At 46.7% G+C, this 27,785-nt stretch overlaps 1 protein-coding gene across 3 annotated transcripts in view; it reads right to left on the bottom strand.

Moving 5' to 3' along the window:
• Positions 1-8,165: 8,165 nt before the first annotated feature.
• SLC25A37 (solute carrier family 25 member 37) overlaps positions 8,166-27,785 on the bottom strand; it is a 46,701-nt gene continuing 27,081 nt past the window's right edge. The window contains exons 2-4 of one of the 3 annotated variants that reach the window (XM_040243116.1): positions 15,135-15,363; positions 12,893-12,949; positions 8,166-11,028 (exon numbers count right to left, since the gene is read on the bottom strand). In XM_040243116.1, the coding sequence (XP_040099050.1) occupies positions 10,508-11,028; positions 12,893-12,949; positions 15,135-15,363 (807 nt within the window). In that variant the 3' untranslated portion in view covers positions 8,166-10,507. Of the gene's footprint in view, positions 11,029-12,892; positions 12,950-13,707; positions 15,364-27,785 lie in introns of all 3 variants that reach the window. The other 2 variants (XM_040243122.1, XM_040243133.1) reach the window with 2 other exon arrangements.

Genomic DNA, 27,785 nt, shown 5'->3' with positions numbered 1-27,785 from the left:
TCTAATCTGTGACATCCTTATGTGAACCGTGAACTTCCAGATGTTCAAGCTGGATTTAGAAAAGGCAGAAGAACCAGAGATCAAATTGCCAAAATCCTTTGGATCATCGAAAAAGCAAGAGAGTTCCAGAAAAACATCTACTTCTGCTTTATTGACTATGCCAAAGCTTTTGACTGTGTGGACCAAAATAAACTCTGGAAAATTCTTAAGGAGACTGGAATACCAGATCATCTGACCTGCCTCTTGAGAATCCTGTATGCGGGTCAAGAAGCAACAGGGAGAACTGGACATGGAACAGCAAACTGGTACCAAATAGGGAAAGAAGTACATCAAGACTGTATGTTGTCACCCTGCTTATTTAATTTATATGCAGAGTACATCATGAGAAATGCTGGGCTGGAGAAAGCACAAGCTGAAATTCAGATTGCCAGGAGAAATATTAATAACCTCAGACATGCAGATGACACCACCCTTATGGCAGAAAGTGAAGAAGAACTAAAAAGCCTCTTGATGAAAGTGAAAGAGGAGAGTGAAAAAGTTGGCTTAAAACTCAACATTCAGAAAAGGAAGATCATGGCATCTGGTCCCATCACTTCATGGCAAATAGATGGGGATCCTACTGCAGATGGTGACTGCAGCCATGAAATTAAAAGACACTTGCTCCTTGGAAGAAAAGTTATGATTAACCTAAACAGCATATTAAAAACCAGAGACATTACTTTGCCAACAAAGGACCATCTAGTCAAAGCTATGGTTTTTCCAGTAGTCATGTATGGGTGTGACAGTTGGACTATAAAGAAAGCTGAGCACCAAATAATTGATGCTTTTGAACTGTGGTGTTGAAGAAGACTCCCTTGGACTCCAAGCAGATCCAACCAGTCCATCCTAAAGGAAATCAGTCCTGAATATTCACTGGAAGGCCTGATGTTGAAGCTGAAACTCCAGTACTCTGGCCACCTGATGTAAAGAACTGACTCATTAGAAAAGACCCTGATGCTGGGAAAGATTGAAGGCAGGAGGAGAAGGGGACAACAGAGGATGAAATGGTTGGATGGCATCACCAACTCAATGGACATGAGTTTGGGTAAACTCTGGGTGTTGGTGATGGACAGGGAGGCCTGGTGTGCTGCAGTCCATGGGGTCACAAAGAGTCGGACACGACTGAGCGACTGAACTGATTGATGACATCCTTACAGATACAATCCTTAATTCACACATGACATTTACAAGCTTCTTGAACACCCCCTTCCTCCACTCTAATTTACAGGACTGGTTGCCATTTCACCCTAAATCCAGTGTTGATTAACCCCTAAAGCAGCGGTCCCCAACCTTTTGGCACCAGGGACCAGTTTCATGAAAGACGATTCTTCTGTAGACGGGTTGGGGATAGGTTTTGAGATGATTCAAGTGCATTACATTTATTGTGCACTTTATTTCTATTTTTATTACATCAGTTCCATCTCAGATCATCAGGCATTAGATTCCAGAGGTTGGGAACTCCTGCCCTAAGGCATTCCAAACTCAATAAGGGTTTGCAAAACACAATAATGCTGATTTTTGCTTGTAATGGGAATGCAAAATGGTAACTCCTTTGAAAGACAGCTTGGCAGTTTTTTACAAAACTAAAATAATCTTACCATATAATTTGATAATCACATTTCTTTCAACCCAAAGGAGTTGAAAACTATGTCCTCAAAAAAAAAAAAAAACAGCCCACAGATGTTTATAACAACTTTATTCAATTTTTTTGTTTGTTCTTTGATTTTTACAATATTGTGTTGGTTTCTGCCATACAACAATGCGAATGAGCCACAGGTATACATATATCGCCTCCCTCTCCTGCCCCCATCCCACCCTTTGAAGTTATCACAGAGCAGCAGACTGGGCTCCCTGTGTTTAACAGCTTTATTCATAATTGCCAAAACTTGGAAGCAACCAAGTTGTCATTCAATAGGTGAATGAATTAAAAAATAAATAAATAACTGGAATAGACTTGTGAACACAGCAGAGGAAGGAGAATGTGGGACAAATTGGAGAGTAACGTTGAAACATATATATCACCATATATAGAATAGATAGCTAGTGGGAAGTTGCTGTATAATATAGGGAGCTCAACCTGGTGAAAACCTAGAGGAGTGGGATGGCGGGGGGGAGCTTATGGCTGATACTTAGGGCTGATTCACGTTGCTATAGGGCAGAAACCAACACAACATTGTAAAGCAATTATCCTCCAATTAAACATAATTTAAAAAAACTGGCACAGTCAGAAAATGGAATATTATTCCATGCTAAAAATAAATGAGCTATCCAGCCATGAAAAGACATAGAGGAAAATTAAAATACATTGAAAGAAGCCACTCTGAAAAGATGATATACTGTATAATTCCAACTATATGACATTCTGGAAAAGTCATTAACTATGGAGGAGCAAATTGATTAATGGTTGCAGGGGTTAGAGGGAAGTAGGGATGAACAGAACAGCACACAGGAATTTTAGGGCAGTGAAGCTGTAATAGTGGACATACGTCATTGCACGTTTGTTCAAACCCATAAAATGTACACAACGCCAGGAAGGAACTGTATTTTTAGTTTTTTAAAGGAACCTCCATACTGTTCTCCATAGTGGCTGTACCAATTCACATCCCCACCAACGGTGCAAGAGGGTTTCTACAATGGAATATTACTCAGTCATAAAAAGGAACGAAATTGGGTCATTACAGAGGTGGATGGATCTAGAGTCTGTCATACAGAGTGAAGTCCGAAAGAGAAAAACAAATATCATATGTTAATGCATATATGTGGAATCTCAAATAATGGTACAGATGAATTTATCTGCAGGGCAGGAACAGAGAGGCAGACATAGAGAATGAACATGTGGACACAGGGGAAGAAGGGGAGGGTGGAACAAACCGGGAGATTAGCACTGACATATATACGCTACCAGGTATAAAATAGACAGCTAGTGGGAAGCTGCTGTGTAGCAACGGGAGCTCAGCTCAGTGCTCTGTGATGACCTAGAGGGGTCAAATGGGGGTGGGGGAGGGGGTATATGTATACAAATAACTGATTCACTTCCGTGTACAGCAGACACTAACACAACGTGGTAGAGCAATTGTGCTCCAATAAAAAGAGTGAGCCCCACGTGTCAATGCAAGTTCATCAGTTGTAACAAATGTACAACTCTGGTGGGGATGTTGATCGTGGGGGGGACTGTGCATATGTAGAGGGTCAGCAGGTATGAGAATTCTCTGTACCTCGATTCTATCGTGAACCAAAAATTGTTCTAGAAATTAAAGTATGTAATTTTCAAAAGTTTAGACATAATAGACTCTACAATTAAAAAATGCCACAGGAAGACCTCACTGACTTCTTCCTGTAGTGATGTACAACATGAAAACAAGGGTTTGCTGGTATCATGTTCCCGAAGCTGTAGGCTCTCAAGGTGACCTATTTTCTTTCAGGCACCTGATCTGGAGTTCAACACAGACAACAGCCCTCACTCAGAATTTAGAATGACACAGGCAAATCACCCAATTACCACTGCACAGAGATGCAGCCATTAAAGATACAGTAAAAACAAAGATATGAAATCCATTTACATCCATCATTTTCTTGTACTGAGCTCCTGATTTTTTATATTTCATTTGTAGAGTAGTTTAGGAAGTGAGATGTGAGTCTCAGTAAGGCAAAAAAAATAATAAATGATTCTTTCTGGCAGGTAGGCTAAAAGGCCTGCGAAGATTCTCCTTGTCATCTCACATAAAAAACATGTCATCATACTTTAATTACAGACTTAAGATACTGAATAGAGCCTGGATTAGAAGAACACAGGCTATCGCAACTGGAGGAACTATTACAGGTCATCTGACCCAACCCTTTCATGTTGCAGGTGAGAAAACTAGACTCAGAGAGATTAAATGATATGTCCAAGGTCACTCAAGATTGCCCAGCTAGTTAGTACCCATCAGGATGGCTCAGACAGTAAAGAAACTGCCTCTGATGCAGGAGACCCAGGTTCCATTCCTGGATTGGGAAGATCCCCTGGAGACGGAAATGGCAACCCACTCCAAAATTCTTGACTGGAGAATCCCATGGACAGAGGAGCCTGTTCAGCTACAGCCCATTGGGTAAAAGGGACAGACACGACCGAGTGACTAACACACAGGATAGTGTCCAGGTCTCTGAACTGCACTCATCCACTATGATTCAACGGTTAAAATGAACCAGAGCAAATAAATTACCTCATTACACCAGCAATAAAAATTACTCTTGTATTAGTATTCAGTGCGAGGTAATTACATGCTTTTCAAATTTGGCTTTCAGAAACTTGCTGATCATAAAAACAAAAGAATTACAGAGGTCAAGGTGGAACTACAAGATAGCATCAATAAACTAAGATTTTTGGCCTAGGTCAAATCAGCAAAAATAATCTCTTCAAAACAGGAAGCTAGATTGAGTGAAGCGTCAGAGTAAGAATCCAAGAACTTCTGTGAATGAGTGCTTTCGGCAACCCTCACTCAATGGAACACCATGAGGCTTAGAACCTCGTGTTCCAAGGTGTGTGAAGGGACTTTTTCTACTACGATGAATAACAGGTGCAGAGTTTGGCCTGGTATTTCCATCAAGAAAATTCTTTGTTCCTGGCTGTTGTTCCCAGTACGACTGTCATCTCAGGACCATTAATCATGATCCTCTTAGTGTGTAATTTACTATCAAATGCTTGAGGGAAAACAGGAGGAGTCGTATAATCGGCCCTCAGCCCCAGGCCCCTGCCTAAAGACTGTGTGTGTGCGTGCATATGCGCTCAGCTATGTCTGACTCTTTGTGACCCCACAGACTGCAGCCCTCCAGGCTCCTCTGTCCAAGGGATTTTCCAGGCAAGAATACTGGAGCGGGTTGCCATTTCCTTCTCCAGCGGATCTTCCTGACTCATGGATCAAACCTCCATCTCTTGCATCTCCTATATTGGCAGGTGGATTCTTTAGCAGCTAAGCCACCAGACTGACTATACACTTTCCTTATTTTTTGTTGTGTTCAGTCGCTCAGTTGTGTCTGACTCTTTGCGACCCTATGGACTGTAGCACACCAGGCTTTCCTGTCCTTGACAATCTCATGGAGTTTGTTCAAATTAATGTCCATGAGTTGGTGATGCCATCCAACTATCTGTCGTCCCCTTCTCGTCCCACCCTCAATCTTTCCCAGCATCAGGGTCTTTTCCAGTGAGTCAGCTCTTAGCATTAGGTGGCCAAAGTTTTATAGCTTCAGCTTCAACATCAGTCCTTCCAATGAAGATTCAGGGTTGATTTCCTTTAGGATTGACTTGTTTGATCTCCTTGCAGTTCAAGGGACTCTCAAGAGTCTTCTCTAGCACCACAGTTCGAAAGCATCAATTCTTTTGCTTAGCCTTCTTTATGGTCCAACTCTCACATCCGTACATGACTACTGGAAAAACCATAGCTTTAACTAGATGGCCCTTTGACAGCAAAATGATGTCTCTAGTTTTATTATGCTGTTTAGGTTTTTCCTAGCTATCTAAATTAAACCATGGATAAGACCACTGGAGATGCTAGAAAATCAGGAAGAACCAAAAGAAGCTGCTAGCACTTGAGTGTCAACAGCTTCCAGACTGGTGGTGTTCTTTTAGTCCTAGACCCAAGGCAGTTGAAGTTTGGAGACTGCTTTGAGTTCCAGGTAATTTCAGTTGTCATGGACTCTTGTTATTGAAAGCGGTTACTATAAAGCAACATCCATTTAAACCTTGTGAAGTCCAGCCCTACAGGAAAAAATGGCATATGGGTATCCATAATTACTTTTATTAAAATGTATACATTATTTTATTCCAAACTTTATACAGATTCAACCAGGCAAAGGGAGAGGATTTGTTGTCCTATTTCACTCACCTGATTGCATGAAGTTCAAAACTTGAATGTTGATATACACCTGTCACCTGTCAACCAATGCCAAAAGCATCCTTCAAGAGAATATTCTCAACATTCAGCAGAAGCCAGAATCTACTCACACACACACACACACACACACACACACACACACACACATAAATGATGAGAACAAAGGCTCCCAAAACCTTTTGGCTAAGATCAAGTGTAGTATGGGGGTTTCCCAGGTGACTCTGTGGTAAAGAATCTGCCTGCAATGCAGGAGACTCAGGTTCGATCCTTGGGTCAGGAAGATCCCCTGAAGAAGGAAATGGCAACCCACTCCAGTATTTTTGCCTGGGGAAATCCCATGCACAGAGGAGCCTGGTGGGCCACAGTCCATGGTGTCACAAAGAGTCGGACATGATTGAGTGAGCACTTCTCTTAAAGACAGCCGAGGGTCAGGGTGGTAGTGACAAGGAACCGAGCGTTCACAATCCATCGCCCTGAGCTTCATGGGCGTTCTGCTTTGTAGTATGAGCTTTCAGCAGTGAGTCCTTGACAACAGAAATTCACCAGAACTTTAAGGCAAGGCCCAAGCTTCAACTGCCTTGGGATGGAGACCCCAAAATCTCCACTATGATCCCGTATTTATAATTTTTCTTCACACAGGAGTTTCAGATGACCACAGTCATGGGCTGGACTGTCCTTTCTAAGATGACACGTGTCCTATATCCTCTAGTAGTTCTTCTCAGATGGCCCACATGCTATGGAAAGTGAAAGATTACGGCTGCCACCAGTAAATAAAACGAGTAAAGAGCTTCTTAAAGAAGCCATGTCAACAGATAACCATGGAATTCTAAACCGTGGATGAGTCATCACACATCCACCCCTTCACAAAGGGGGGCTCACATGTCCCCAAATAATGTTACTTTTAGGAGGTAAGGCTAGAGAAACGACTGGGCTTCCCTGGTGCCTCAGAGAGTAATGAATCTGCCTGCAGTGCAGGAGACCTGGGTTTGATCTTTGGATCAGGAAGATCCTGGAGAAGGGAATGGCAACTCACTCTGGTATTCTTGCCTGGAGAATTCCATGGATGGTGGGCTCTAAGGTTCATGTGGTCGCAAAGACTTGGACATGACTAACACTTTCACTAGAGAAATGACTAAGCTTGGAAGTATTCTCAAATTTTATTAATGTATTGGAAAGTCCAAGTTTTTAAACAATGTATCTGATCTGGGATCCCTGGTGAAAATTCCTTCCTTCCCACTAGAATACCAGGAGAGCTCAGATGCTCTATAAATCATTTAACTCCCCCCCCCCTTTTTTTTTAAAGTTTATTGAATTTGTTACAAGATTGCTTTGCTTTACCCTTTGGTTTTTTGGCCATGAGACATGTGGGATTTAGCTCACCAACCAGGGATCAAACCTGCATTCCCTACATTGAAAGGTGAAGTCTTAACCATCAGGGAACCATCAGGGAAGTCCCCAGTCATTTAACTTCTTGATTGATATCCAGTGTGCTTTCAGATTTGACATTCATGAACAAGCCTGGGATAGGCATTTTTGAGTACTTGTCCAATTATTGCCTTAGATGACTATTGGAATATTGTCACGAACATTAGGATGGCACTCAGAGGGAAAGAAGCTGAACCTGGTAGAAGTGGGATTTAGAAAGGAATCAGAAGCTGCCCCAGGGAAAGCACAGTTGGTAAAGAATCTGCCTGCAATGCAGGAGACGAAAGAGACACAGGTTCGATCCCTGGGTTGGGAAGACCCCCTAGAGAAGGGCATGGCAATCCACTCCAGCATTATTGTCTGGAGAATCTCATGGACAGAGGAGCCTGGTGGGCTACAGTTGCAAAGAGTCAGACACGACTGAAGTGACTTAGCACATGCCCAAAGGGAAGAAGGAAGAGAGAGAGCCAAAGAAGATAGGCATGAACGTAGGAGGCAGGAGGGTTGGGCATCACAGGTACCATCAGCCTCTCACCCTCGTGGTCCCACAAAGATAGAAGAGCTACCACCCTCCCCAGCGGAACTGAGCAAAACCCAAGGAGGCTCCCAGCCATGCCCTGGGCCTCTCACGTGATCATCCCTGGGCTGACCAAGGCGGCCACCTGCTTCAGTTTTGATAAGTGGGCTGAAGGGTACTCTCCATGTAAGCCATAGATCCTGGTCCTTAATGCACGAGACTGCAGGAGGCATAAGTCCCAAGAGTTAGGTTCCTTTTCTCCATCCACTTCCCTCTCATGTCCACATCCCTACCACAGAACCCACGACACTTCCAAGATCAAGGCTTTATTTTCCATAGCTCCAGTGTCACAACTGTAGCAGCACATCAGAAACATCCCTCCACAGAAACACACATTTCTCCCCTTCTTCTGAGAGTCGGCGATGACTTGAGAGACAGAGTTGGCGATGATTTGAGAGGCAGAAACCATGATATTTATGATGGGCATTTAAGAAACGACACTGGCCCACCACGGTAACATACACCATGCATCTCACAGGTTAAGCAGCAGCAGTACATTTGTATTCAACAGGCACACTCATCCTTAAGAAATAAGGAATATTCTGCAGCACAGTGGTGTATGAAGTGGACAAGGAGGGGAGACTGAATAATTATTTCAGAATTCAACCTGGTCTTCCTTCGTTTGCCTAACGTTAACACTAACAGAGAGTATGTTTAGGGGTATGTTTACAGAGACATAAACACTTCCCCCAGCAGCTTGATCTCCGTGGGCATTTTGCATCCCTGAGTGGGATGGAAGCTTGTTGCACAGACTTCCACTGGGGAGATGGGGGTGGGGGCTACCTCTGAGAGGGGACAGGTCAGCAGTCAAACTTCCCAGCCCAGGAGAAGACCCTGTTCATCAGGCACTTGTTGGAGCTGTCTGACGTGGGTCTCTGCTGTCCGTAACCTGCAAACTATCCTGGGAGGCACAGTGTGCAAGGTCTCAAGATGCTGATGTCCCAGGACCACCCAAGTTCTTCCTGAGAATGGGAGCACCCCAAGGAGCCCGGGTCTGAGCCCGGTGGCAACGCACAACATGGACCCTGCCCAAGGTGAAGGGCCAAAGGTCAAGGTCAGGACCAGGCTAGGTCAGAATGAAAACACACATTTGCTTCCTACTCATTTTAAAAGAAAACTGCGAAGCCACTGGGTCTTGGAGAGAGGCCTGGGAAGGGGTAGATGAAGGAAACACGCTTGCATTTGCTCTCAGGGATTATCTGGCTCAGATGTGCCATTTCAGAAAACAAGGCGGCATGTCCCCAGGTGGCGTGTACCACACCAGGTTGAAGATGGTTCAAGAGGCATCCTGACTCTGCACGAGGGCCCAGGTCCTTTCAGCAGCTGCTAGGGGAACCTGGGCGGTGAGAGGCTTTTTAAGGGAGACATTCATGATGGGCAGGGGAAACAGAGAAATGTTGTAGATACACTGCCTGTGTTTCTTAAAATCCCTAAAACTGCACAGGGAAACACAGATCAGGAATGAGCCCAACACACACAGACAAGAATACCTGAAGTGCCTGGGTTAAAAGGTGGATGGAGAATGAAGTCCAAGGATCAAGGTAGGATTGATCCCATTTGCCTGCCCAACAAGTAGCCAAGCAATGGCATTTCAAGGGCTTCTAAGTGCTAGCCCTGAGAGGCATACATTCACGTCGCCCACAAGGGAAGGAAATGGGTTTAGTAAGACCAGCCACCCTAATTCCACCGGGGGCCACTGTGCTCCAGCATGAGCCATGCTTGCCACCCAATATGTGTGTGTGGCAGGGGATGAGCTCACAGCTAGAGGAAAAGCCCCAGGGTCAGATCTTTGGTCCTGGAATTTCCAGCAAAACACAAAGGGAAAAGGCACATGACGGTGACTGATTGAATAAGGACTAAAAAAAAAAAGTAGCTAAAAGTCTTATTATTTTTTTCAACGTACCTTTTTCCCCTATGAAAAGAGAAATTCAAAATATAAACCTTATGCTTATTATTTTACATTCAAGTGGAACTTCCATGGGGAGCTCAACACAATTTTAGGCCACATGGAGCAATGTACTACTTTGGTGCCCTGTGACTTAACCTAATGGAAAAATTCAGCCCTCTATTTTTTTTTTAAACAGCTTTATATTCCCAGCTGTAACACTTGCTTGTACACACACACAGGCACACACTCAAATTCAAAAACTTCTACATAGAAAAATAAAGGATAAACATTATCCATCTATTTTATACTGTGTACTGGAACTTTTATATACATAACTTTTTGTTTCCCCTTTAATGTTCTCAGTCACTGCACACGTTCTTCCCTCCTGTGTGATCTACGGACGATTCTAGGGGAGGAGATGCTACGCTGAAGGAGAAGCTACGGGAGGAAGAGAAATAGCAATTTCTCGCTCCCCTGCCGGTCTTCCCCTCATCTGCTATCACCTGGTATGTCCCGGCGGATGGCCATCGGGTAAGCAGCTGTCCTGTCCTCTCCTCCTTCTAAGAAGGAGTCAGGGCGCGCGGAAGGCCCCTCCTGCCAACCCCGTGCCCCAGTAATCTTGGTGTGAGGGCAGGGGAATGGGCGCAGGCAGGGAGAAAGCCTTTGCATAATCAAAGACGCCGGCGTCGCTTCCCATAGCCCGTTCCTTTAGTAGGGAGTTCGACTCTCCAGCTTGTGTTTGGTGAGGAAGTACTTGAAGAACTCATAGACAGACCAGGAGATGGCGGTGGATGGCATCTGGTAGATGACCCGGGCCTGCACACCTTTGAAGTAGCCGGGCAGGCCATTGAGCTGGTACACCGTCCGGAAGGCATTGGCCATGCCCGACAGCCGGCCGCTGATGTTGGCCAGGTTGAGGGCCATGTTCTCCTGAGTGTTGAGGAGGGTCTTACAGACGTCCAGGGGGGTGGTGGCGGCGGCGGCCAGGGCCCCGGCCAGCCCGCCTGAGATGATGTGGGACTGCGGGTTGTAGCCCCGGTAGGGGTTGATCTGCTCCTGCAGGAACTCGTAGGTGATGAAGTGGATGGACTGGAAGGGAATGTTCATGGTCAGCTGCGTGGTGTAACTCCGATAGAAGGCCCCCAAGCCCTCCGTCCCCCACACTGTCCGGATGCAGCTGAGGGCCGACCGGTGCGGAGAGTTGTACATCTGCATGCGTTGCTTCACGACTGTGGTCGGGCCGCGGGGGGGTTGGGGTTGGCCCCACCCCGGGTCGGAGTGAGATGGGAAGCCAAGCCATAAAGAGAAACAAGCAAGTTTAGACACGGGTAACAGGGCATGGACAGCTAGCACACACACCCAGCCCCAGCCCAAGAAACCGCCAGGGGGCCAGCTCCAGGCCATCCCGGTTTCAACACATGCCTCCGGGACCCAGTGCCAGGAGCCAGGAAGTGGCTCTTTCTTGATGTTTCTCCTGCCTGCCTCTTGGTTCAGGTGGCCCCCACACCAGGCAGCCACTTCAGAGTCCCCGAGCTGATCCCCCAGGTCCTGGCTGCCTTGGGCATCACACACGCCGGGTATTTCAATCCTGCTTCCTGGCTCCTTTGCCCTCCTCTGTCCCACTATGTCTACTGGACACATGGCCTGTCTTTTATTCTCAGTGGTCTCCACCCCGCTGACAGCGTTTTTAGCTTCCGGGTCTCAGTGCTCTTGAAAGAGACACTCGAATGATGTTAGCCCAAGTTCGATGACAAACTTCAATGAGGACTCAGGCTCTGTTAATACAAAAGTAACTGGTGGTTCAAAGGACAAATACTGCAGTCCCTTTAGGCTTAGAATTTTAATTGTCTCCAAGCACTGCAACATAAACACATACAGTGTGCTTTAATTCTAAAGGAATAAAGATATAATGTCAAGGAGAAAAGGGGAGAGTTGAACTTCTTTTTTTTTTTTTTTAATCTCCTGGAAAAAAAAAAATTGAAATAAAATTCTTGCCTAGTTGACATGGGCTAACTAACTGGTCATTGACTCTGAATCACCTTAAACCCACAGAAGCAGCAGCCTGCCTCCCCATCTGACCCCTCATGTCCTAGAAGGTCAGAACATGTTTCCTGTCTGATGGGGCATGGGAGGCAGCTGAGAGCAGATAAACTGTAACTTTAAAAGACAAAACCAAACTTACAATACTTAAGATGTTGCACTTTTTAACCTCTGATTCTCCCTTCTGGCAAGGGACTGTTTTCAGATGAGGAAGGAAGCAGGAGAGAGGCCCACATCTTAGAGACACTAACCCAGCTGAAACTGTGCTCAGCACCAGATCCAAAAACCCCTCCCTACTCAGACCCGAGCTGGCTAAGGATATGAGGCTACAGAAAAAGCCAAAAGAACTCATCTGCACAGCTAAGAATTGTTTTATAATGCTCCCAAAATTCGAAGGGGAAAAAAGGTAACGTGAGAGGAGACAGCTACAATAAAGTGGCCAAATGTTAATTTATGAAGTAGAATGATGCATATACGGCAGGAGGCAGGGGTTCACCATACTCTTCTCCCTACATCTGCCTGTTGGAAATTTTCTGTAATAATTTCAAATGTCTTTTAACAAAGCAAATTGAACATAACCCCTAATGGATGACCTCTGACAACTCTCTTCTAAATCTGTCTATGCTTAGTAACAGTGAACAAAGGCCAGCAGGGTGTGTGTTTGTGTGTGTGCACATGTGAGCACACAAAGGTTTCAGAGTAGTACAACAGCATATAAAAGAACCGCCAGGAGAACCTGTTAAGCAGCTCTACTGACTTCGTAGGTCTGGAGTGAGATCTGTGAATCAGCATTTTAACACGCTCCCAGGAGGCACAGATGCTACTCGTCCACGGATCCCACCCTGAGAAGCTCTGTTTAAGCAAACAGGAATCCCAGAGCTTAAATGCTCACGTCCCTTCTCAAGGCCTTTCAGAACATGGTCAAGAATTCTCCTGCGTCTTCTGACTGGGGGCCAGGAGTCCCCTTGCCCAACCTGCTGCCCCGCCCCCAACTTCTGCTCCTGCCCCTCTGCACAGGCCCTGCTGCCTCTCCCTGGGACCATGAAACATTACCTTCTGCTGGATTCATGACTGCGTCGTGAAGCAGGGTGGCCATGCTCCCAGCTATCCCTGTAAAACAAACTCCAGAAAATTACCCTCTGGGACCGGGGCTTCTCAGGAAGTTCCTGGAACCTAAAGTCAGACAGAACCCTGGACCTGGCTTTCCAAGAAGCAAAACTCACTACCCATCCACCCAGGTGAGCACTGACTCTTGAAATCCTAAAGCAATCATGGAAAATCCTGGATGAAAACAGGGAAGGTAACACAGACATCGTTACTCACATTTCAATTCGGCAGAAACCTCATTTTCCCTAGGAAAAGGCTAGACCTGCCAACACGGGATGTTACTGGAAACCACACATTGGTGGCTTTTTCCACCACTGAAATTTTAATTCTTTCTCATCCCTGGCCTTTGTCTATAGAGTAACTCACTCTGCCCTTAAATTGGGGCAATCGAAGGAGATATCATGTATACAAGTATAGGGGCTTCCCAAGTGGCTCAGCGGTAAAGAATCCACCTGCAATGCAGGAGACACCAGTTCGATCCCTGGGTCGGGAATATCCCCTAGAGGAAGAAACAGCAACCCATTCCAGTATTCTTGCCTGGAGAATCCCATGGAAAGAGCAGACTGGTGAGCTACAGTCCACGGGGTCACAGAGTGGGACATGATTTACCAATTAAACAACAACGACATACACACAGGAGGGGGAAAAAAAGACAGCTTTAAGAAAATTCCTTAGTAAAATCCAGTTTTTGTTTTTTTTTTTTTTTAAAAAGCAAATGGCCAAGGGGAAAAGGCTCAGAAGACCTGCCGAGGGCAGATTACCCGGGTTAGTTTGCAAAGCGATGACATGTCTCAGGGACGGCCATGTCTCATGTCTCAGGGACAACCAAGCCCAGGTCTCCTCTGGCCTGGCTTCAAAAGCCAGATTCCAGCCTGGAATTTTGCTTTTGACTCTGGGTTTCCTCTCTTTGTAGGTCACACTGCCCAATAATCAAGACAACTGCTGGAAAGTGGGAGAAATGAAGGACACAGGCTAAAGCTTCAGAAATGCTTATGTAACCCCCTCCCTCCTCCACACACACGTAGGATCGTCTACAGAAAGATCAGAATGCAACCAGAGCACACCACAGTGAAGCGGTAACTGCGCTGGGCAGACCTTGACATAAACATAAACTCGCCTCCAAGGGGTCCAGGAGCCAAGGAGCTAGAGGCAGTTTTAGCAAAACCGGGGCCCTGAGACCATGAACTTGGAGATATCGAGACTGCAGATCTTGGTGACCGTTTGGACAAACGGAAGTAGGGGACAATTTTTAAAAAGCAAAATAAATGTCTGCAAACCAGCCAGATGGGTTCATTTTTACCAAGGTTTGCTGATGGGAATGATGCTTTGGAGAAGGTGCTAAAAAAAGCTGCTCTGCCAGTTACATCTACCTCTCCACTGCTGAAAAATAAATTTGTTAAAGACTCCTGGTGCCACCAGCCAGAGTCGCACTCCAGACCCAAACAGAAACCAACCAGAACCAAACCCACAGGAGCCGAACCCAGTAAGCCAAGCCTACGTAACAGTTGCCTGTGGCCAACTCACTCCCCCTTCCGCCCCACCGCCCGCCTGGCTCCCTCAGAACAAAAGAAAACTATTTCAGCCCTTGCTTGCAGAGAGATGCAACAAACGGAAGAGACTGGGGGTGAAATTCCCAGATCCCCCGAAGTTTAGGAGGGAAAGGTCCTTTGCGCAGGAGCAAATCCTTCGTCAGCCATAAAACTTCTTGACCTTGTAAAGCTTAGTTAGATCTTGATGCTGTAGAGACCTGTTGGGTCAGTTTTTAAATAGTCTCAAAGAAGCTGTCCACATAACTTTTTTTTTTTGGAATCCAGCATTCAAAAGTTTTGTTCCTATTCAGGGTGGTTTTTTTTTCCCCTAGATCTGATCATTAATTGCTTTTGAATGTTAAAAAAAAAAAAAAAAGGCAAAACCCACTCAACAATGAAACACCTCTGTCACTGATTCTCCCCAGACTTCAGAAAGCGAAGGAGGGGAAAGAAAAAAAAAAGCGCGCGTGCGTGTGTGTGTGTCTGTGTGGGTGTGTGCGCGTATGTCTGGGTGTGTGTGCACACACATAAGTCCTTGGTTCGTAAGCAAGCGTGGCGGAGATGAGGCGTCAGGCAGCTGGGTCACAGGGAGGAGAACCCTGGGGAAGGGTCTGTTGAATGAGAGACCTTTCTAACTCCAGACAAACGCTTGCAAATACCGTTGGCTAGGTGGCTGTTCCCCTGGTGGTGGAAAACGGCATTTAAAGTCCTTTTCATGTTTTCGTAGCAGGCAAAATACATGGCGTGGGCTGGCCCCGCGCCCATCATCATCACGTTGAGGCCTCGCAAGGGTCTCCAGAAGCCTTCAGTCCGTATGATTTTCTTGAGGGCTCCGTAGACACTTGTGTAATGGGCTTTGGGATCTGGATTCAGACTCTGCATTCGTGTCTGGGGGAGGGCGACAAAAGGAAAGAGAGGGATTAATGAAGCTGGTCAACAGGGAAAGGAAGATCTAGGGAGAGAGGGAGAGAAAAATAGGTCATTTTTTTATAGTTTCACAGGATTTCTGAGTGAAGATAACTTTTAGTCTTCTCCTTCCTGGAGTAATCCTCTACCCCTACACACATATACACATGCACTCACACACACCCACATACACACATTCACAGGGATTTCATTATACCCAGCAAAGCAAGTAGAAGACGAGGGGCAGGATTTGGAGTAGAAAGACGTGCCCAGACACTGGCAAGCTGTGTGAGTTCATGCATGCCAAGTTACTTCAGTCGTGTCCGACTCTTTGTGACCTCATGGACTGTAGCCCACCAGGCTCCTCTGTCCACGAGATTCTCCAGGCAAGAATACTGGAATGGGTTGCCATGCCCTCCTCCAGGCAAGCTGTGTGACTTCTGCTGAATCCCTTAACCTCCCTGGGCCTTGGGAGCCTCAGTGAAAAAAAAAAACACAAGATTGCTGCAAGCATTAAATGAAACAATGGGTCTGAAAATTCTTAAGAAATTCAGCGCTGTTAGTAGCTTGGTCATGTCCAACTCTTCGCAACTCCATGGACTGTAGCCTGCCAGGCTCCTCTGTCCATGGGATTTCCCAGATAAGAACACAGGAGTGGGTAGCTATTTCCTTCTGCAGGGGATCTTCCTTGAGAGATTCAGGGATTGAACCCTGGTCCCCTGCGTTGTGGGCAGATGCTTTACCATCTGAGCCACCAAGGAAGGTGGCAATAAACTCAGAGACCTAGTCAAATAGAAGTATTATTATTATCCAAGGGTTCCCACTTGGTTCTCAAGACTTCTGTGTCCTCACTTATCTGGGTCCTCTGTGTTGTTAAAGTTCCTGTTCAGCCTCAACCATAAATCTCCCTGGAATCCTCCATCCCTCGCCCCCTCATCTCCTCTAAATACTTTTTACATTTCATCATTACAAGTTAGCACTGAAATATACGGTCATGTTCTTAACACATTAAAGACTGGGGGATTTTTGCAAAAACTAATGCCTGTGGAATTAATACATGTTATAACATCAACTCCTCCCTGAGTCCCCAGCTGGCCTGTCCCACTGACTTTGTACTTGCCAGTCTCCACAATCATGTGAACCAACTCTCTCTCACATCACACTGGTCAATAATGTGTTAATTTTTTCCTAAGTGTAGTCTGGCCTCCTGGAGGTAGAGACCAGCCTTCCCCATCTCTGTCATCCCCAACACACCCCCCAGGCACTTGAGTAGGTGTGATGGTTAATCTTATATGTCAACAACCTGACAAGGTCATAGTACTCAGGCTGGCTCCAACTACAGTCAAACATGCTGCTGTGAAGCAACATTTTATAGATGAGATTAATATCAGTTTATAGATGAGAATGACATTTGAAGTCAGTAGGCTCTGAATACGGAGAAGGCACTGGTGACCCACTCCAGTACTCTTGCCTGGAAAATCCCATGGATGGAGGAGCCTGGTGGGCTGCAGTCCATGGGGTCACTGAGAGGAGGACACGACTGAGTGACTTCACTTTCACTTTTCACTTTCATGCATTGGAGAAGGAAATGGCAACCCACTCCAGTGTTCTTGCCTGGAGAATCCCAGGGACAAGGGAGCCTGGTGGGCTGCAGTCCATGGGGTCACACAGAGTCGGACACGACTCACGTGACTTAGCAGCAGCAGACTCTGTCCCACTGATTTTGTACTTGCCAGTCTCCACAATCACGTGAACCAACTCTCTCACACACACGCGCGCGCGCGCACACACACACACACACACACACACACACACCCTATTGGCTCTGTTTCTCTGAAGAGCCCTGACCAGTACAGCAGGTAAGAAATATTTATGGACAAAGATCACTGGCTCAGTCCTGCAAAAGCAGCATTCTCTCCCCTACTCCTCTCCCCCAAACACAGGCACAGTCTAGACTAGAGAATCTCCAAACTTTGGTAGGAATACCCTTCAACCTCCAGACAAAATCATACAGAAACTAACCTATAAAACAGAAGAGCCTCTGATTGTAAATGAGACAAAATGCTCTGCGCCCTCCTCTCACTCCCCAAGCCGAAATCTGGCCCCCTCCAGGAACACTGGGGCTCAGAGGGACAATGTGAAAACCAAACTGGCAGTCCTTTTCAGACACAGGATTTTGCCAGCTAGTAAAACCACAAAGAAAATGGGCACACTGTAGGCAAATTTTCATTTTGCCAAGAAAGGATATAAACATAATAGCAATATAAGCAACAGGTACCACTGCCCTGTTTGATTCCTAAAAGAGAGAACTCTTTTTTTCTGGCTATGCTGCATGGCCTGAGGGATCTTAGTTCCCTGACCAGGGATTGAACCTTTGCCCTCTTCAGTGTAAGTGCAAAGTTGTAACCACTGGACTGCTAGGAAAGTCCCAAGACAATTTTAATGCTTCCAAAAAAAAAAAAAAAAAGTCAAGACTACTTCTGATTACCAAATTGGTCTTTAAGTTAAATTTAGCTTTAATAAATACTAGTTCCTTTCTCCTTTTTTTCTACCACAGACTAGTGAAAATACCTCTGAACTAATCAGAAGAAGCCACCAGACACTTGGGCCCCACATTCCCAGGGTAGAATGGACAGGGTCAGCATCTCTGTATCTTTTTAACTGAGTTTTTACTCCAACTCATTTCAAAAGGCTTCTCAGGTGGTGCAGTTGGTAAAGAATCTGCCTGCCAATGAAGGAGACCCAAGTTCGATCCCTGAGTTGGAAAGATCCCTTGGAGATGGAAATAGCAACCCACTCCAGTATTCTTGCCTGAGAAATCTCATGGAAAGAGGAGCCTGACGGGCTACAGTCCATAGGGTCACAAAGAGTCAGACACGACTGAGATCACACACATACATACACACACACACGCAATAATGGTGGGCACACTGTAGACAAAGGAGACGAAAGAAGTGGGAGAGTGTGCCAACCAGGGAGGGAGCTGACTCAGAACCCAGGCTTTGCTCTAAAGTGCGCTGCTGGCGGGAGCCAATAATGTACATGAAATGCAAAGTGCCGTCCTTGGAAGAGGAAGATATGGTGTTTCAGGGACGGCAGAGATTCTCTAGCGTTCAGTTCTAAAGGATATTTGAAATTTCTTAAGTTTTACAGCAAATGAAGCTTCGTACTTCCCATGGCCTTTTCTGATCACTGCTCTGATAAAAACCAGGAGCCTGAGGCAGGAGGTGGTACAACCAGGTGGCCCAGAAGGTAAGCTCTGCTATCAGACAGAACTGATCTTATCACTTATGGTGTGACCCTGGATAAGACAGTTAACCTCTCTAAGCCTCAGCTTCCTCTTTCTAGAGAATGGCTGAGAAAATTAAATGCCTATTCCTATCCTTCTGGTTAATGACAATAAGGGATTTGTTCAAGAGGCTAAGTAATATGGTTCTTGTACATAGACTTCCAGAACATTCCATGGAGTTCTAGAAAGTTCCATGGAGGTGGGGTTGTGTCTGAGTCACAGCACACTCTAACGCCTATTATAGTGTCTAACCATGGGGTGCGTGCATGCTAAGTCATTTCAGTTTTATATATATATATTTATTTGGTTAGTTGTTGTTACTATAAACTAATATATAGTTTAGTCACTAAGTTGTGTCCACTATTTGTGACCCCATGGACCAGGCTGCTCTGTCCGTGGGATTCTCCAGGAAAGAATACTGGAGTGGGTTGCCATTTCCTTCTCCAGGGGATCTTCCCAAACTAGGGATCAAAGCTCTATCACCTGCATTAGCAGGTTGGTTCTTTACCACTAGCACCACCTGTGGGGGTAGGGGGGCAATAAACATTTGTTAAATGTACAGATAAGCAAACAAACACACCCACAACTTCAGATACCAAGGAGGGTAAAGCAGTACTGTGTCTCTTGCCACCCCTAAATACAAGCACACTTTCCCGGAATTACCTGTCCCTCCCATCACCCTTTATATCTAGAGCTTTCCTCATTAATGAAAAATCCTCTTTGGCTGCATTCCTCAAGCCCAGAGTGTGAGCCTCTGAACCACAAGGAAGTGGAAGCAGCCTGTCCCTGGGGACCTAGCTGGAGCCTGTCAGTAAGAAGTGGCTCTGCCATGCCCACTCCCAGAGGAGAGCCCTGCCTTGGGCAAGGTGTGCAGCAGCAGCCCAAGCCTCCTCTCTCAAATTTCTAGCCTGGGTGGCAAGACCAGCCTATGGAGGATGGCCTTTCTCAGTCCCAGCAGACCCTGGCAAGCAAGGGTGTCGCCGTGTGAGAAAACACAGCACCGCAGTGAGGAGCCAAGAGAAGGGATCCTGGTCCAAGGCCAGTGGCCTTGGCTGCGCCATCTGTCACTCTGGTCCCCAGAGTCTTCAACTGGGAAACAAAGAGGGGGATCAGAACAGTGGCTAATTATCAAAATCACCTGGGAAATGTCTAGAAATATCTGGGCATCACCCCGACATGAATTGACTCAAAACTTTTTAAATTGAAGTGTAGTTGATTTACAACGTGAGGTTAGTTTCAGGTGTGCAACAAGGTGATTCAGTTTCACACACACACGTGTGTGTGTGTGCGTGTTTAAGTCGTGTCTGACTCTTTGCAACCCTGTCGACTATATAGTCCACCAGGCTCTATCCATGTGATTTCCCAGGCAAGAATACTGGAGTAGGTTGCCATTTCCTTCTCCAGGGAATCTTTCTGACCATGGATCGAAACAGCATCCCTTGCATTGGCAGGTGGGTTCAACCATCGTCCTATAAAAGGCCAGCTGGGTGTCTGCACACTCATTGGACTTCTCTGTCCTCAGGTGTTGGACTACTCAAGGAGAGGCCACATTCAATAAGCCATACCCAGAACAGAAGCAAGTGGCCCGTAAGCACTGAGGACCCAGGGAAGACTCCTCTCAGCCCATGTCAACCCCCACAGCCAGGCTTGAATCCAGTGCCTCTTAAGTCCTGTGGCACCTTCACTTCTCCAATCTGCCTGCAGGGGGCACCCACTCAGTGTCAGGCACCAGGAGACAGCGAGGAAATAAATGGGCAAAGGGAAGAATGACAAGGATTGTCAGAAGGAGTTCAGAAGAGAGAGCAGGAGTCATCATGTGCACCATTTACGTAATTTACATAAGATCGGGAAAGCAGTCTCAGAAGACAGACTGAGAGAAGCTCAAGGTGGGCAGCGGAAAGTGAGGTGGCAGGGACTGACGCCAGAGAGGAGATAATCAATGTAACTTTTTTTTTTTTTCTTTTTCTGTGACTCTGCCTATAAAATGTACATATGAGGGCACAGCATTTTCTATCTACCTGTCGGCCAGAGAAGGAGAAGAAGTTAGGAGTGAGAGAGAACCACCCAAGTGTCCATCAATGGCTGAATGGATAAACAGAATGTGATCCACCCACACAGTGGAATTTTATTCATCTTAAAAAAGAAGGAAATTGTCACATGTGCTACTGTGCTCAATCTGTCGTGTCCGACTCTCTGCGACCCCATGGACTGTAGCCCCCGAGGCTCCTCTGTCCTTGGGATTCTCCAGGCAAGAATACTGGAGTGGGTTGCCATGCCCTCCTCCAGGGAATCTTCCCCATCCAGGGATCAAACCTATGTCTCTAGTGTCTCCTGCACTGGCAGACAGAGTCTTCACCCCTGGCATCCCCTGGAAAACCCGACACACGCTACTACACGGGTGAGCTCTGAAGGCATGATGCCAAGTGAGAGAAGCCGGTCACAGAAAGACAAACAGTGCACGACTCCACTTATATGAGGTCCTCAGTTCAGTTCAGATCAGTCACTCAGTCGTGTCCGACTCTTTGTGACCCCATGACTCGCAGCACACCAGGCCTCCCTGTCCATCACCAACTCCCGGAGTTCACCCAGACTCACGTCCTTCGAGTCGGTGATGCCATCCAGCCATCTCATCCTCGGTCGTCCCCTTCTCCTCCTGCCCCCAATCCCTCCCAGCATCAGGGTCTTTTCCAATGAGTCAACTCTTCTCATGAGGTGGCCAAAGTACTGGAGCTTCAGCTTTAGCATCAGTCCCTCCAAAGAACACCCAGGACTGTTCTCCTTTAGAATGGACTGGTTGGATCTCCTTGCAGTCCAAGGGACTCTCAAGACTCTTCTCCAACACCACAGTTCAAAAGCATCAATTCTTCGGTGCTCAGCTTTCTTCATAGTCTAACTCTCACATTCATACATGACTACTGGAAAAACCATAGCCTTGACTAGACGGACCTTTGTTGGCAAAGTAATGTCTCTGCTTTTCAATATGCTGTCTAGGTTAGTCATAACTTTCCTTCCAAGGAGTAAGCATCTTTTAATTTCATGGCTGTAGTCCCCATCTGCAGTGATTTTGGAGCCCCCCAAAATAAAGTCTGACACCTTTTCCACTGTTTCCCCATCTATTTCCCATGAAGGGATGGGACCAAATGCCATGATTTTCATTTTCTGAATGTTAGGCTTCAAGCCAACTTTTTCACTCTTCTCTTTCACTTTCATTAAGAGGCTTTTTAGTTCCTCTTCACTTTCTACCATAAGGGTGGTGTCGTCTGCATATCTGAGGTTATTGAGGTCCTAGAGACCTCAAATTCATAGAGGCAGACAACAGAATGATGATCTGTCAGGAGCTGAGGGGGGAGCAGATGTGGGGAGTTATTGTTTAAAATGTAGGTTTTGCAAGATATAGAGTTCTGTGGATGAATAGTGGTGATGGGAGAACAACAATACAAACGTACTTAACGCCACTGTATGGAACACTTAAAAATGGGTAAGATGGTACACTTGATGTTATGTATATTTTACCACAATCTTTTAAAAGGGCAGGGTGTAAGAGTGACTAGAAGGAAAAACAAAATGAATGAATGAAGAGGCACAGAGAGAGGGCAGAAATCAGAATTAAAAAAAAAAAAAGAAGAAACAATTTCACCAACTGCCATTCCCATCCTGGGGTTTCAATTCCTGCCTAGCTGTCCAGCTCTCCTATTTCCATATCATAAACACCCATTCTTTGCATTTTAATTCTCTTCTCTTGGAAATTCATAATGTACATTAGTGCATCCAGGACTCTGGGAAGTTCTGCAGGAAAGTCGACCGTGGAGCTTTGTTTCAAGGCACTTCAACATCTGTCTTTGGCCATGGAAGCCTCTTCTCTCTGAATGATGGGTTACACCTTGCAGAATACACTTGAGAAATCACAGCTGTGGCCAAGGGCACACACCCTGGAAGCAGGAAGTGCAGAGCTCACTCGAAGGGTTACAGGATCCCCTGGGGAGCCCCTGCAGAGAGTAGGCAGCAGGGAACAGCTTGGAAGACCAGACCTGAGAAGGGGGATGGGGGACAAATGAGCAGGACGAGCCCTGTGCTGCTTGGGATGGAGCCTTACTCCATGTCAATCTGCATACTGCTTTTCCTCTCAAAAGGGCCGAATGGAGGACAGTGCCTGGGGTCCCAAGGTGGCTCAGTGGGTAAGGAATCCGCCTGCAATGCAGGAGATGCAGGAGACACGGGTTCGATCCCTGGGTTGGGAAGATCCCCTGGAGAAGGGCATGGCAAGCCCCTCCAGTATTCTTGCCTGGAGAATCCCAAGGACAGAGGAGCCTGGCGGGCTACAGCCCATAGGCTCCCAAAGAGTTGGATGTGACTCAGCATGCACCCAAGATTAGGAGATTGGTTTTGCCATTCACTGCATCTGATCTAATCAAGTACCCCTCCCCGCCTGGCCCCATCCACTGTCCCAATCCTCCACAGTCCCAAGGACTAGAACATCAATTCTACAGGAAGGCTCACATCAATGATATAAACACTGTATTTATTGAACGGGCTCCATCACAGCCAGCAAGACTGCAATGGAGGGGACAAGCCCCTTCCTCAAATTCTCCGCCAAGAATACAGAACAGGACAAACCCTCCTTGCAGGCCTGTTAGCTTATAGAGAGGGCAGGGAGGGAGTGGAAAATGTGGGTTCTGTCCCAGGTGAGCTCCAAGGATCGTATAACATGGGCTTCAAGTGCTGGGTGGAGAGCAGAGCTGGCTCCGCACCTGCCTTTTCTGCTGGGAGACTGTGGCCTAGAACGGGAGAGGGATTTTCCCAAGAGTCACAGATCTGTGTCCCTCAGAAAAGAAGAGGACACGCTGGGCCTGGGAGGGAGCCCTCAGACCTCCCTGCATATCCCACAAAAGACAGCCCAGCCTGGCCCCAGCTTCCACAGCATCTCTGGGCCACTGTCCTCCACCTGACCTGGACATAGCTGGGGATTCCCAACCTTTCTTTCTGAATCCCTCAAAAATAAAAACCAAGTAATAAGAAAACTTCCCCTAACACGCAGCACTTCCAGGACCAGAAAAAGATAATGGGAAATCTATCCATCCATCCGTTCAAATGCAGTTGCCATGCTCCTCCTCAGAGGCAGGCGTGATAGGGAGGCAGGCAGGGAGGGGCGTGCACAGGGCTCCAAGTTCATGGTGTGAACAAACATGATGAGTGGGCACTGCTCCCATAAAGGAACGAAGGCTGCACTCCAGAAGGTCACTCAGGAATCTCTGCTCCAGATCCCTTCCGGGAAAAAGGATACAAGGTTTAAGCACCCAGGAAGTGCTAGGAAAATGCCAAACAATGTTAGCATCTGCCACCCGGTGGTGGCTGTTTCAGCATTAGATATCAAGTTGGTGAGTTTAATTCCCTCCCATCTGCCAAATGTTTCCAAGTAGCACTGACACCATCAACAAACCACAAAGCTGGACTTCGGGGCCAGCCCCCAGCCCTCTCTCTGTTTTCTAAGCCCTTCAGCCACCCACCCATGGGTGCAAGGCCTCCCCCTGCAGCCCGTTTCTACCCACGGTCCATCCACGGCACTGTGTATGGGATCTATCTGCTGTGGATGCCCCAGCCCCCTTGCACAGCTGCCTGGGCCAGAGACTGCAGCCAAGAGCCGGTTCCCACGCAGGCCAGGAGGGAAAGGCTTTTTGGGGGCACTTTCTAAATTTTTTTAGCTTTTCTTTTTTGTGGGGAAAGGATTGTCATCCAGAGCAAAGCCACAGACCTCATTGAGGGCTTGGAAAGCCCTATCTCGCTTTCAAGAATCCTTAGGAGGCATGTATAGCAGATGAAGAAACCCAAACCACATCAAGGGAACCAACGCACAGTAAAACTTTCAGCACTTGATTTCAAAACAGCAGCGTCCTGACTTGGACGGAACCTGTGGCCTCATTATATTCATTACAGGGGATGGACTTCCGGTGATGCTTCCTACAGTCACACCCTGGCCCTTTGAAAACATGTGCAGAAATCATAAGAACTCAGGCATGAGGATACCGCCAGCATCACTCCCCACACATGAGCCAGGATCAGAGCAACACAGAAAATCCTGTAAGACCAGGGTCCCCAACCTCCAGGGCTTAATGCCTGATTATCTGAAGTGCGTACCTGCGTGCTAAGTCACTTCAGCCGTGTCCAACTCCTTGTGACCCTATGGACTGTAGCCTGCCAGGCTCCTCTGTCCGTGGGATTCTCCAGGCAAGAACACTGGAGAGGGTTGCCATGCCCTCCTCTAGCGGAATCTTCCCAACCGAGGGATTGAACCTGGGGGATTGAACCTGGGTTATATTTCCAAGTTCAAAATTCCAAATGGTGTCTTTTTATGTCTCTCAAGTTGGCAAAAGTGGATACATAGGAGAATATACTTTGTTTCTGTTTTTTTTTAATCAAAAGGAAAACTTAGGAACCAGAAAGAGAAAAATGACTCCTCTATAGCAGCCCTTCCTTGCTTCCCACACCCTGCAAAAAATGGGGGGCTGTTGGGAGAATGCATACCAGAAGCATGTGGGGGTTGATGTATGGGGAGGTCCAGGCATTTGCATTCTGAAAGCCTCTGTTGAGAACCCCTACATGGGAGACATCATTTTGCTGACGAAAGTCCATACAGTCAAAGCTATGGGTTTTCTAGTAGTCATGTTCGAATGTGAGAGTTGGACCATAAAGAAATCTGAGCAAAGAAGAACTGATGCTTTGAAATTGTGGTGCTGAAGAAGACTCATGAGAGTCCCGTGGACAGCAAGGAGATTAAACAAGTCAATCCTAAAGGAAATCAACCCTGAATATTCATTATTCAGAGAAGGACTAACACTGAAGCTGAAGCTCCAATACCTTGGCCACCTGATGCAAAGAGCCAGCTCATCAGGAAAAGTCCCTGATGCTGGGAATAAAGGAGGAAAGTGCGGCAAAGATGAGATGGTTGGATGGCATCACCGCCTCAATGGACATGAGTTTGAGCAAACTCCAGGAGATAGTGAAGGACAGAGGAGCCAGGCAAGTTGCAGTCCATGGGGTCACGAAGAGTCAGACACAACAACTGAACAACAGCAACATGGGAGCAGCCAAAGGGCCAGCTCACTGGAAACCAGGTAGAAAAGGTGAACAGAAAGTGAGGTGAGAGGTGGTGGAAACATGTTTCCAGCTAAATCAGGCATCACTGTCCCTGCCTCACCTATAGGAAGGCCCAGACCTCCCAGAGTTTCAGGTGGCCCCAGTGTGGGGAGAGGGTGGGTTCACACATAGGGGAGGAAACCTTCAGGCCCAAGCTGCCTTTTCACTTATTTCCCATGGGGCCCAATGTTCACCAAAGGCACACTTGCTCTTTTCATCAGACCAACCAGCCTCATATGCTCCTGATTATCTGCTGCCTCTACAGCTCAGGGCCTGGACTGCAAAGGACCCCGGTCATCTGTCATTCACACACATCGTCAGAACACAATCCTGCAAGTTTCAGGCCCACTAGAAGTGTACTTAAGAGGTGCTGGTATTTCTAGAGACAAAAGGATTAAGCGATGATACCACTTACATGTGGAACCTAAAAAATAATATGGATGAATTAACTTATAAAATAGAAACAGACTCACAGACATAGAAAACAAACTATGGTTCCCAAAGGGGAAAGTGGAGGAGAGGGATAAATTAGGAGTTTGGGATTAACAGATACACACTACTATATATAAAATAGATAAGCAACAAAGACCTACTGTATAACACAGGGAATAATATCTTATAATAGCCTATAATGGAAACAAATCTGAAAAAAAAATATATATATATATATTGCTATACACCTGAAACTAACACAATATTGTAAATTACATAGTAAACTAACACAATGTTCTAAGTCAACTATACTTCAAATAAAACAAAACAAAACAGGATTAACTGAAGAGCTCCCCTGATGTATTTGGTAGAAATACACAAATTCCACCAAGACAACCCAAACCAAGTTCCTCCTCGGCCTCCCAGTGAAAAAGCCACAGCGCCAAACACTACTTCTCTTGGTAACAGGCCACAAACCCCAGAGCACCTTCGACCCAGAAAGGGTGACAGAAGAGGGGTTAGTTGAGCTTCACCTGGAAAGAAGGATGGTATTCACACTGGCAAGAAATGGGGCTGTCATTGTAATCTCTTTCACACTATTTTATTTTTGACTTAGCCGTAGGTGTCACTTTGATTGAAAAAACAAAATGTAAACGGAGCAGAGAAAGAGAATATTCTAGCTGAGGGAGCTGTGAATGGGCTAGTGGGTCTGGGGAAGGGAGGCGGGCCTGGCCAGAGGGCATGTGTCAGGGGATGCAGATGTGGATGGAGAAGGAGCCTGGAACTCAGGAGAGCGGCTGAACCCTAGATGATGGGTGAACACACGTTTGCTGGGGCTTCCTGGGTGCCTCAGCAGTAAAGGATCCACCTGCCAATGCAGGAGACTCGGGTTCCATCCTTGGTCCAGGAAGATCCCCTGGAGAAGGAAACGACAGCCCAGTCCAGTGCTCTTGCCTGGAGAGCTCCATGGACAGAGGAACCTGGCGGGCTACAGCTCATAGGGTCGATAAAGAGTAAGACAAGAGTTAGCAGCTAAACAACAACAACACATTTGCTGGCTGGGAGAAAAGGCAGCTCGCGGCTGGACTAGGGGAGGCCCTGCCTGAAGAGCTTGCTAAGGTGTTTGGAATTTACTTTCCAGTCAAGTGTTTTCCATGGTTACATCCCTCACTTGACACAAGAGTGGCAGAGAAGGCAAGCCAGCTGGGGCCTGCCACCTCTGGGAGAAGGCGCCAGGCTCAGAAGCCCTCTCCAGCGGGTCCCGCGTCGCGTTACAGGCTGCAAGGCCACTGTAACAGCGCAGCCACGGAGGTCTCCCTCCCCACCCCCAGGCAGCAGCTCACAGCACAGCCGCAGGTGGCTCCAAGGATGCCACTCCCGTATACCTTTATCTTGGGAGTCAAACCTGCTTCTTTTTCCCTTTCTCAAGAAAATTCTATAGCAGAAGGGAGGGATGGGACAATATGTACCTGGCTCAGACCCAGTGTACCTAGGACACGCTCGGAGCACCTAGTTGGTGGCCCGCCCAAAGGATTAAATTACCTCTGCTGTA

The sequence above is a fragment of the Oryx dammah genome, unplaced genomic scaffold (assembly GCF_014754425.2).
Source record: "Oryx dammah isolate SB20612 unplaced genomic scaffold, SCBI_Odam_1.1 HiC_scaffold_1, whole genome shotgun sequence".
Lineage (NCBI taxonomy): Eukaryota > Metazoa > Chordata > Mammalia > Artiodactyla > Bovidae > Oryx > Oryx dammah.
This window is presented reverse-complemented; position numbering and strand designations above follow the sequence as displayed.